Here is an 11,140-nt window from a genome sequence, read left to right on the forward strand (position 1 = left end):
ACGAATTTAACTGCCACAGCTCATGGCTACAGAATTTTGGGAATTGTAGTTTTGTGAGACATTTAGCCTTTTCTACAGAGAGCTCTGCTTCCACAACATTTCCCAGAATTCCCTAGCCAGGGCAGTTAAAGGAATCTCAAACTGGATTATTTCTGCACTGCGTGTGTCCAGCCTTACAGCTGTTCCGACCAACTGCGAAGGAAGTAGGATTTCATCATAGAGATACCCAGAAGTGGAGCGATCCCCACAATACACGGTCCAGTTATACCTCTAAATTTCTATGTCTGTGGTTCCAAACACCTGATCACGTGACTGCCCTTCCTTGCGCATGCGCAAACCCCCTTCTGAGGCCATTTCTTCCTTTGCCGCGAACTGGCTGTGCGTAATACGACGCGACAAAAAATATCCTCCCATTTTGGTGTCGTCATCAGAACGCGACATCCTTTCTCCTTCGCTTTAGAGTTTATGATCAAAGAGTTTCAGTAGTGGGGGGAAAACACATTTGCCGCAGGCTGTGTTACGTCATCAGTCAGCGCCCCCTTGGCTACGTCATCAATCTGCGCCCCTTTCATCCCAAAGAGCCTGGTTTCTCCAAAGGGACTGAGGAGAGTCAGGTGGGTTGGATGCCTTAGGAAGCCTTTGTAGGGAAAATAGGTGTTAAATCTTAATTATTAGGTTTCTATTCAGCTTCCATGAATTCAGTTTATTATTAAATCTCTGTTTTGTGTATAAAAAGGACCAGCTTTGTCTACTTTCCATTCTGGTTAACACCACTTTAACAGCAAATATGGCCCCTTGCAGATAGGCCAAAATGAAGCTGCTTTGGAGGTATGCTGTTTCAATGCTGCATGCATCCTAAGAGTCCAGAAGCCACGCCAAAGCTGCGCTTGCGCAGCTTTGGTGCGGCTTCTGGACTCTTAGGACACATGCATCATTGAAACAGCATACCTCCAAAGTGACCCAAAGCAGCCTTATTTTGGCCTGTCTGTATGGGGCCATAGTGTGAAGATGTTTAATTGCAGCCTAACTCCAAAAAGGAGTCTGATTCCCAATTACAAAGCCTGGTTCCTGCTCTTCAGCAAAGGAAATCTTAAAAGGCGCAGCCTATATTGAACCTGTACCTGAAGCAGGAATCTCACCTATCTTGAAACTGATCTTTGGTTTTGATGGCATTATGGTTTTCCTCCTCTTAGAGACTAAATTTCATTAAGTTACTGGTATAATTTTTTTAATGAACTGTGCACTGAATTCTAACGTCTTGGAAAATGTTTAATTTTAGGGATGAAATGTTCAAACTGAGGTATGATATTTAAATACGAGTGTCTGAATACTTAGAGTTGTAAGTGACGCTACAAATTACACTAGTGGGTTGTACCCTGAGCAATGTCACTGCCATATTGTGAATGTACTTGTTAGCACTGGCTACAGCATTAGATACAGTGAGGCAGCTGCCTTGATCAGGGGAGGGAGCTATGACCAAATGCTAGAGCTGTGTGTATTTTACCACCTGTTTTGCATCCTCCAAGAAAGCATTTGACTTGACATTGTCTATCTCTAAGTAGGTTTAAGTACCTAGTCCTCCAGTTTTCTCTGTTTGGAAGCTGGCTGATGAGCTGTCATATTGTTCATTGCCTCAGACAACAAAATACATTGGGCAGCCCTAGCCTTCATTAATCTTTCAAATGGTGTAGAGAAAATGGTGGCATATGAGAATGTGTGTGGGTATCTGAGTGATCCCTTATATCATCTCTATCTGCTCAGATGGGGGAGATGTTGGAGAGAAAGGATGATGATCATTAATTCATATGCCACTTTCTCTCTTCTAGAAAGCCATAATGGCAGCTGTTGGCTTTGAAGAATTCTCCGTTCCTCCTGGTTCTGAGCTGGCACTGCCTCCTCTTTTTGGTGGCAATATTCTGGAAAGTGAACTGGAGACAGAGGTAGAGTTTGCAGATGGTGGAATACAAGAAGAGGAGGAGGAAGAAGGTGCCCTGCGGCAACAGGAGATGACACGACGCAAGTGCCAGGCACTTGCACGCCGCTGCAAGGAGTTAGAACAGGTAGAGATTCAACTGCAGGGTCTAGACAGTTCTAGCACAGCAGGAAGCAATGAGCTGTCGCTTTGGCTTGGACTTTGCTTTTGGTTAAGCCATATGAACATGTCAGACTGCTTTATACCAAGTGAGGCCCCAGTTCATTTAAACCGATACTGTCTGCCTTGAGTTTCATCAGCCTTCCAAGGTTTTTCCCAGCACCTGTTAACATTAGATCATTGATGTGAAAAGTCCAGAGACTAAACCTGAGACCTTCTGCTGCCCCTGGTAAAACCCTTTTAAATCATCAGGCAAAGCTTGAATAAATTACATTTTTGGATTAGAACTCTCAGAATCCTCAGTCAATATTGTCATTTGGGGATAAAAATGATCTACAAATGATAGATATTTGTGGCTGTTTAATTTACATTCTTAATTTTGGGTTTAAACATGTTTTGTTTGGTTTTATTTCTTTCTTTTTTAATTTCTCTGATGGTAGTTTTTGAGGAGTCAACCTAGCAGTGAGAAAAAAAGATGGGGGGTAAGGGGGGAAAGGGGTGCATGGGGCAGTGAGGAAAAGGGGGATGGAAGTGGAGTCTTCTTCAGTCAAAGTATTGGCATGCAAGAAAGAAAAGGGAAATCCGTTACCTTTAGGACCATGGTGAGGGTTGCATGAAACTTCTTTTTTCAGGACCCCTTAAAACCACCAGGCAGCCTCGCTGATCACTTCTTGTGGTGACGTCTCCTGCCTACATAAAATCACTCCCTTAGCCATGTCTAGTAGAGGTGGTGGCAGTTAGGAAACTCTCATGAGGCTTGTGTGCAGCACATCACTTCTATGGCTTGGAGTTGTGCCATTTTGGAACAGACTGACGAGCGAGGAGTTAGAGGAAGAAAATATTGGAATGAGGAGAGAAGCATGAGAAGACCTTATGCAGACACCCATGCCAAGTCATAACTTGGTCTGTCGGGCTCAATATTATTTACAGTGATTTTCAGTCGTTCTCCAGCATTTCAGACAGGAGGCTTTCCAACTGAACACTGACAGGGACTGAACCTTCAGAATCAAGTGCTGTGTCACTGAACTGTTCTTTGGTGACCACATGAAAAAGCTTCCCAACAACCCTGCCTCATAGGCTGAAAGACAGCACATAGGCTAAACGCACTGACTATACTTTGAAGCTTTGTGGAGATAGGAGTCTGGGTCTCCCTGCATTAAGTCCACTCAACCACAGTACTTCTAGATGTAGGATGAGACTCTGAGAGTGGCAGAAGGGGAGTGAACTGTGCTAGATTAAATACTCAAATACCATATTCTATTAAGTGACATTGAAGAAGAGGGATAGTTGATTGGAAATGGGGGAAAACAAAATAATAAAGAAAGGAGACATTCTGGTGTATCCATGTAACATCAGTCTACTTTTGCAGGTGAATGAGAGGATGTTAAATCGGTTGCATCAGGTCCAGAGAATAACACTACGGCTCAAACAAGAGCGAAGGTGAGTCTGGTCATGTTAGGAGTAAAGAGTTAAAGATCTTCCTATTCTGTCCATGGCAAACATAAACCAGCTTGATTAAACCCAAGTCAATTTTAGTGTTCCTGAGGCCTTCTGGCTGTATCATAGACTTCTGTGATGGCTGGAAATCATAGGCGGGATACACACCGCCATATAGTACGTATTGTATACGTACTAGGGTTAGGAAGGGGCGGTGCTTCTGCACCCCCCTAACCCTAGTACGTATACAATACGTACAAGATGGCGGCGCCCCTTCCACAGGGGCGCCGCCATCTTTACGTACTGGACGCATAGTGTCCAGATGTGTCGTGGTGCCTATGACGTCGCGAATGCACCTACAGCGCCTCGCGACGTCATAGAGGCGCCGCAGAAAGAAGCTCCGAAATGGAGCTTTTTTGCTCCGCGCAGGAGTCGCGCGGTTTGGCTGCTGCGGCTCCCGCGCAGAGCAAATGGCGCCGGCGGGGGAGCGCCGCAAAGCGGCGGTTTGTATCCCGCCATAGGGACTGTAGTCCAACAGTCCTGGAAGTACCTGTCTCAGTTAAGGCTATTTCTATTAGGGCAAGATTCTGTGTCCAGGCAAGAGATCTTCAGGAAGCCCACAAGAAGAGAATAAAAGGAACAATCTCTTTTAATGTTTGGTCCTTGGAGCCATACAGTAGCAATATTGTTTCTGAACATGGGGATTTCATTAACTACATGCCTAATAAAGCCTTCTCCCACATTTGTTAAACCCCATTTTAAAACAATCTAATCTATTGTGATTGGAGACACGGTGGCTCAAGTGTTTATGATGCTGACTCTGTTGATTGCAAGATTGGCAGGTTGGCAGTTCGAGACCCAGATGCCGTGTGATGGGGTGAGCTCCCATCACTAGTCCCAGCTTCTGCCAATTTAGCAGTTCGAAAGCATGCAAATGAAAGTAAACAGGTACCACTTCAGTGGGAAGATAAATAGCGTTCTGTGCAGACATGCTGGCCACATGATCACAGAGTAGTCTTTGACAACGCTGGCTCTTCAGCTTAGTAACGGAGATGAGCACTGCTGTCTATGGTCGAACATGACTTGACAACCTTGTCAACAGGGAATATCTTTACCTTAATCTATTGTGACCTCTTGTGACAGGAAATTCCTTCCATTAATTACACACTGTATGAGAGTGCCCACATACGAGAAAGTTGGTGAGGATGTTGCTTCCTTGGGAGATCTTTCTAACAGATGCCTTCTTTCAGGTTTCTCATGAGAGTGCTGGACTCATATGGTGATGATTACAGACAGGGCCACCTGGACATAGTGCTGGAGGTAAGAAAAAAGTGGGTGGAGGCTGAACAGATTAAATCATCCTTCCCCAGCCTGGAGCCATTCTGTTTTGGAGGTCAACTCCTATCAGCCCCTGATCATTAGCCAGAAGCTTGGCCTGAGAGGACAGAAAGGGCCACCTAGATTGAATCTATGATTGCAGGAAATGTGGTTTGAGAATGTGTAAAGTTTTTGGTAGATCTAAAATGTCATACCAGAACTGAGATGGTGAAGGATGTGGAGAAGAAGGTTCCAGATAATAGAACCTTTGCTGATTACAAGTGTTTTGGGTCTCTCCCCCCCCCCTTTAAAATGGTATATTAAATATACCCTTGATGTTAAATATATTTTTCCTCATGCTGACTGGGGGATGCTATCAGTTCTAGTGCAAAACACTAACTTATGCAGGGTTTGGTCAAACTTACTCATTGGTAAGTATCTTACAGAAAGTTAGGCCAGAGGGATAAAGAAAAGTCTCCTCATGTCACTTTACAATGAAAGGGATATTAGAATGTTGTTCTGGCTAACCTGCATGCTCTTGTCTAGGATGAAGGGGGTCACGGCGCAGATGCTCCAACCCCCGGCAACACGGAGAATGAACCCCCCGAAAAAGACATGCCGAAGTGCCCCTCGGGTCCTTTGCCTGCCCATGAGCCTGAGACCCTTTCTCCAAGTGAGGGCCCAACCACCAAGAAGCGGCGGCGCCATTTGCGAGAGGAAAAGGAAGGGAGGATACGGCGAGTAGCCCAAACATTACTCCCAGTGGAAGAATTTCCTGCACAGGTACCTTAGAACATTTAGACTTTCCAGTTTCCTAAAACTAAAATGGCCATCTGATCCTAGCCCTAGGAAAGATGAAGGTGGTACCTGAATATGATGGTAAAAAGTCAGCCAGGTTTATGTATACTGAAATATCAATTGAATAGAGTCTGCCAACTAATGTACATTTAGAATCTTAGATTTTTTGCGAGAAAAAACAATCCCCCCTTAAATATCAAACCTATCAAAATACATAAAACTAGTATGACTTATTCTAACTGTAGACTATAGGGTAAAGATGTACAATGCCTAGAAGCTCTCTTTTGTTTGAGACAGGGCTTATAACTACTGTTTTGCTTTTGTGGCTTCAGGTTAAGTCTGAAGAAGAGTTCCAGTGTGAGCAGGAGGATGTCCTTACCTCCACCTGGCAGCCATCCAGCCCCCGAGACAAGTTACTCCATTACCCCAAGTTTTCAAGTCCTGGGGCCTGTTCTGATTTTGACTGAGCCAGTAGCTACTTCACCTAAACTCTAAAAGAGATTCTGTATGTCACTTGCATCTGTTGCTTCCCACTGTGTTGAACAGACCACTAACTTGTCTACTGGGAAAGAGCACTAGGTCAAGGAACATAAGATGTGGAGCATGGAAGCTTAGCACATCTAATGAACAGCTGACTCGAATCAACACTGAAGGGAAATTGCAAAGGTCAATATGAATTGTATTTATCAAATAATGTAGAAGTCCGTATTTAATAGTACTGAAGCCACTATGTATTTGGAATAGCTTTCCCTGGCACCTTCTAGATATGTGGGACTACATCTTCTACTGTTGCCAATCAGCGTGGTTGAGGATTGTGAAAGTTGTAGTCCCACACATCTGGAGAGTATTGTATTAGACAAATGGATTCTGTTTCACCTGTCTAAAATCTTAATGAGAGGTACCAGGTGGGAATGGGCACACAGAGATTAGCCTTCATGTATCTTAAATGTCTTAGTGGATGAGTTTGAAGAGAGATAGGAGCAACTTATGAAGGGTCATAAGCGTTCAGCCTCTCTTTTGTTGTACTTTTGTGACTAGTACCTGTGAGTGATAATTGATGTCCATACTAGAGGAGGGAACCTACCACAGGCTCAATGAAGTGGATAGAAAGGTTACTGCTGTTTCATGTGATAACATTCTCAAGAGATGTTGTCTTCTACCAGGTGCTAAAGGAGAACTGATCTCCTCTGGTTTTCACTGACAAGGCAAGATGTTAAGATGTCTCCTTACCAATGGCACTAAGCAACACATTATTACAGACAGTTGCATTCAATGTCCATTGGGGTGAGAATCATATGGCCCCTATTGGCTCTGCTGACTGACAGCAGAGATTTGTACTTTTAATATCTGGAGGATTCTCACCAATGGCCCACATGTATCTAGGAGTGGTGGGATGTGCTGTTCACCATGAATGGAGAGCACCAGCTTTCAGAAGACTAGAATTATGGCTTTTGCACTCAACAAGTTAGTTCTGTACCAATAAAAGCCAAGCTTTGCAACGTGTATCAGTTACGCTAGTTTATCAGAGTCATTGGTGTTTGAAAATTTGTTCCTCCTCTGCCAATCCAGAAAGAAAGTATATGCAATACACTAACAGCATTTCATATTCTTTCTTCCTATATGCTCTTGGGTCCCTTTTTATAGAGTTTGAAGCTTGATTTATAAAATATACAAAACACATCCTGCAAAGTACTACTACTCCTGAATCTGAGCTTGAAAATGATAAATACTAACTCGATGATTCTGGGAATTATATCCCCCAAAAGTAACTTTGTTCTTAATTAGTTGTACCAGAAATCACCTTTTTGAACAAATGTTTTAACAGAGCTGCACTCTGCTTAACTTGTTACCAGGATAAGTTCTCAGATTAACATGGCATCTTCAGGCTTTGGGGATTTACTTTTTTCACTAGGAGGTTTCCCAGTGAAAAATGGGAAACTTGATGTGAGAAAAAAGGGCACAATATTAGTATTAAGGAACAAGGTGCCTTTCAATGCATGCTCACTTTGGAAATTTTTTAAATATCAGAACTGAGCCTATTTTACTTTTTATATAAAACTGCACCAATTTTCTCCCCCAGTTTCTTGCTTTCAGCAGCCAAATTTACAAGAATGTTGAGACACCGAGAGAAATATTTTCCAGTCTACTGCAGGCTAGTCAGCAATCTAGCAGCAGTTCCCAACCTGTGCTTCTTTGCCAGTCATAAAATTCAGCATGCCTCTAACCTCTTTCTTCCATTTCCAAACTCCCTGTCCCACTGATCTAGGAACCCGACTAGTTCAAAGGAGTACAAACTGATCCATCATCTGAGTTTTGGTAAGAATGGTTGGAATTGCAGGATATTTGTTAACATCTCTCAACAGAACTAAATCTTCCACCTTCTCTTGAATGAGGAATCCATGGTACCTAAACTGGTTAAGTTTCCTAACAATTTTAACAGTGAAGTGGATTGGAATGGGCAGTGTCCAAGCAATTTACACCCCCACTGTCCATCTAGGGTGCCTCCTTGTTACAGCTGGGAAACATTTTGCCACTCGGGATTTCTTCAACTGTAATTCCAATAATCCCTTAAACTGGGCATCCTGGCAATGGCTTTTGGGGTTTGTTCCAAAAACAGCTGGAGCAGCAAAGATTCTCCATCCCTGACCTATGACAAAGGCTGAAAAATCTGCTTTTAACTTAGCAACACATTTATTACATCCTCAAAGTACATATACAAGAAAGGGTGGATTGCAGTGTGGCGTGCAGAGTGCCTTCAGTGGTAGCTTGTTGTGCTCTTCATTCTCAGAGCTTCTTCAGCCATTCGAGGCTTGGACCTTCCTTATCACAGGGGTGAGAGGGAATATCTGGCATGTTGCCATCATCTCGAACTGGAACTGGAAAGAGAGAGAGAGAGATGGACAGTCAAATAAATGGTCATGCATTGGTATAGTTAAATACCTCTAGGAGAGAACGACATTAATTCCCCCTGCCCCCAAAATGCAACACTACAGAATGTGTCATCGCAAGGTGAAAAGAGCCTATGGAATTATCTGAAAACTTTCCCATGTCACATCTCTTGGAAAGCACTGCCAACCAGCGAGATTGCTATGGATGTGGGCTGAGGGCTCCCAAATGACGTTTTCCTTCAATGCCCACATTTCTAGCATTGCAGTAATTTTAAAATACAGTTCAGAAATATGGTTAGGCTTCAAAAGAAAAGGGCAAAGTGACCAAAGAAATGCAAACCAAGCAAATATGGCAGTCCTAAGTGTGAATGACTTTCAGTGCCTCACTCTCTTCAGTGCTAGAAATTGGAGACTGAAGGAAATTTGTATTTGCTGGACAAAATTATTATTGGAGGGCAAAGCCTTCACTCACCCCACATGGTTGAGTTTTCTTCCTGACAAACGCTGCATGCCATTGACAGCTATGTGATATACACAGGTACTACAGGAAAACCTTTTATGCTTCCTTCAACAGAGGAGCATTGATGGAAAGGCTGCACCATTCTGGTTTTGGGATTTTTTTTTTTGTAACAGAGCTGCTAGCCCTCAACTACAAAAAAGGTGGCCACCCACTATTTATAAGTTGCTTTATTCAGAGATATACTTTAACTAAACTGGATCCATTTTTTTAAAGAATGTATGTTACATTGTGTATGCTTTCAAATCACCTCAGAGGGTTTACCTAGGGAAAGAATAAAGAGAAGTAGTTTGCTAGTTCCTTCCTCTGATATATAGCTTACAGTAACAATGTTCTAACTCTCCAGTAAGAAGGATGATTTCACTGGGCGGCTGAATGCCATTCACACACAACCCAACCTGGCCTAACTGGCAGGGTTCTGAGAGGATAAAGGTGGGAATGAGGAAAGCCACATATACCATTTCAACTCAAAAAAGGAAGGGTGAGATATAAAAAACTAAAGTCACTTATAAAATCAAAATTTCCAAATCACACTCTAATAACATCTGTATATATGCCTTCCAGGTGTGATGATGTTTTAAAAGACTGTGCATTTTTCATTTGTTATACTGATCTAGAACTTCGTTTCTCATCAACAGACCTTCAAACACATTCCTTCCAAGGAATGCTTTTGCCAGCTTAAAGATGAAGTCATTTCTCTGTTATCCTCCAAAATTTAGAAACTACATCTAAAACAAATGAGCGCTGTGGATTTGATTGTACCTGGATACACATATGGTACAGCTCGGTTGGCCATGCCACTGTATTTTGTGTAAGGGCTGATCCAGGGTAGTGTCATACCTGAAATGGAGAAAGAGAATACAGATGTGAATCAGAAAAGAATTAACAAGACAAGTATCAGATTTGTCTGGCTTAGTATTCTTCACATTCACCAGGAAAAGTCCATAGTTTCAGACAGTTGTCTTTCCTAACCTTACCTGGAGATGCCAAGAAATGATCATAGGACCTTGAGTATGCAAAGAATATGCGCTACCACTGAGCCACATTCCCCAATGGGAAAGTAATCCTATGTTGTCAACAGCCAAGGAAGGGGAATACAGACATCAGTAAATGAAGTTCCAAAGAAACGGCTTAAAGACACTTAATATAGCACCTTTGCTAAAGTTGTGATCTGGTTTGTGCAAATACCCAATACAGAAAACTCCTGCAAATCCTCTGCATGCTGCCTCTAGAACCACAATGGGAAGAAAGGAGGGTATTGTTAAAATAAGGATTTCTGAGTTGCAAGGAAATACATAAACTCACCTAAAATACCAATGCCGCAAGATACCACAATCACAGGCTCCTTTGCCCATGCATTTTTCAGAAACGCACCAATTTCTATGGAACAGACAAAAAGAAGCATGCAGACATTATCTGATTTGGTTCTCTAGTGATGGTCAGTGGAAAGGTGAAAGCTAGAATGCCAGGCACCCAGGAGAAAAACACATTGGCTTGATGGTTTTGTTTTGCCTTCTCTAGAAAGTGGTGAACTTGTCCTCCTCTAAGACATCTGGTCACCCTGCCTCCTTCCCCACTAGAGCCACAACACACCCGTCCACACGTACACGCATCTTGATTCCACCACCTTCTCTCTCTATGGAAAAGAGTGCAAGCAGCAGGTCATCCTTTTAATGCCCTTGTCTGTCCTCCAAGCATTTTACCCTGAAAAGCCCATGGCAATGGGACCCACACATGGCCTTGGGGCTCCTTTATGTAAGCTGGGGTCTCTATGTACTGAGAAGCCCCATTGACTCAACAGACCCTGCAACAAGCACTACTGTCTAAACTGCTGCTGCACTTACGGCCCAGCGCCGCCATCTTGCAATCCAAAGGAAAGGAACGCAGCGCATTCTGGGAACTGTAGTTTTATGGTTCCTCTCGCAGCCACGCGAGCGCCCCCTGGTGGTTGGTTGGCAAATAGTTATTTTTTAATCTGTACAAGGCCCAAATCTTTCACTGATTTTGTTTTAATAATATTAATAATATAATAATAATTTCCAATAATAATAATAATAATAATAATAATAATAATAATAATAATAATAATAA

At 42.8% G+C, this 11,140-nt stretch overlaps 2 protein-coding genes across 2 annotated transcripts; one reads left to right on the top strand and one right to left on the bottom strand.

Moving 5' to 3' along the window:
* Positions 1–407: 407 nt before the first annotated feature.
* Positions 408–7,355, top strand: TFPT (TCF3 fusion partner). Its single transcript, XM_042477674.1, has 6 exons — positions 408–614; positions 1,827–2,060; positions 3,462–3,532; positions 4,780–4,849; positions 5,393–5,629; positions 5,977–7,355. The coding sequence occupies exons 2-6, from the start codon at positions 1,836–1,838 to the stop codon at positions 6,109–6,111; spliced, it is 738 nt and encodes a 245-aa protein (XP_042333608.1). The 5' UTR covers positions 408–614; positions 1,827–1,835; the 3' UTR covers positions 6,112–7,355.
* A 961-nt stretch (positions 7,356–8,316) lies between these two features.
* Positions 8,317–10,978, bottom strand: NDUFA3 (NADH:ubiquinone oxidoreductase subunit A3). Its single transcript, XM_042471086.1, has 4 exons — positions 10,894–10,978; positions 10,355–10,429; positions 9,812–9,889; positions 8,317–8,520 (listed from the first exon to the last, which is right to left on the bottom strand). Exons 1-4 carry the CDS (start codon positions 10,907–10,909, stop codon positions 8,429–8,431), a joined length of 261 nt encoding a protein of 86 aa, XP_042327020.1. The 5' UTR covers positions 10,910–10,978; the 3' UTR covers positions 8,317–8,428.
* Between the last annotated feature and the right edge of the window lie 162 nt (positions 10,979–11,140).

The sequence above is a fragment of the Sceloporus undulatus genome, chromosome 6 (assembly GCF_019175285.1).
Source record: "Sceloporus undulatus isolate JIND9_A2432 ecotype Alabama chromosome 6, SceUnd_v1.1, whole genome shotgun sequence".
Taxonomy (NCBI): domain Eukaryota; kingdom Metazoa; phylum Chordata; class Lepidosauria; order Squamata; family Phrynosomatidae; genus Sceloporus; species Sceloporus undulatus.

Excerpts from the sequence above, each read along its gene's own strand:
- TFPT (XM_042477674.1), top strand. The coding sequence starts at position 1,836 with ATGGCAGCTGTTGGCTTTGAAGAATTCTCCGTTCCTCCTGGTTCTGAG. Across the intron at positions 2,061-3,461 it reads GCTGCAAGGAGTTAGAACAG|GTGAATGAGAGGATGTTAAA; the intron begins GTAGAGATTCAA and ends CTACTTTTGCAG. Across the intron at positions 4,850-5,392 it reads ACCTGGACATAGTGCTGGAG|GATGAAGGGGGTCACGGCGC; the intron begins GTAAGAAAAAAG and ends GCTCTTGTCTAG.
- NDUFA3 (XM_042471086.1), bottom strand. Across the intron at positions 9,890-10,354 it reads TTGCGGCATTGGTATTTTAG|GTATGACACTACCCTGGATC; the intron begins GTGAGTTTATGT and ends TCTCCATTTCAG. Across the intron at positions 8,521-9,811 it reads TGTACCATATGTGTATCCAG|TTCCAGTTCGAGATGATGGC; the intron begins GTACAATCAAAT and ends CTCTCTTTCCAG.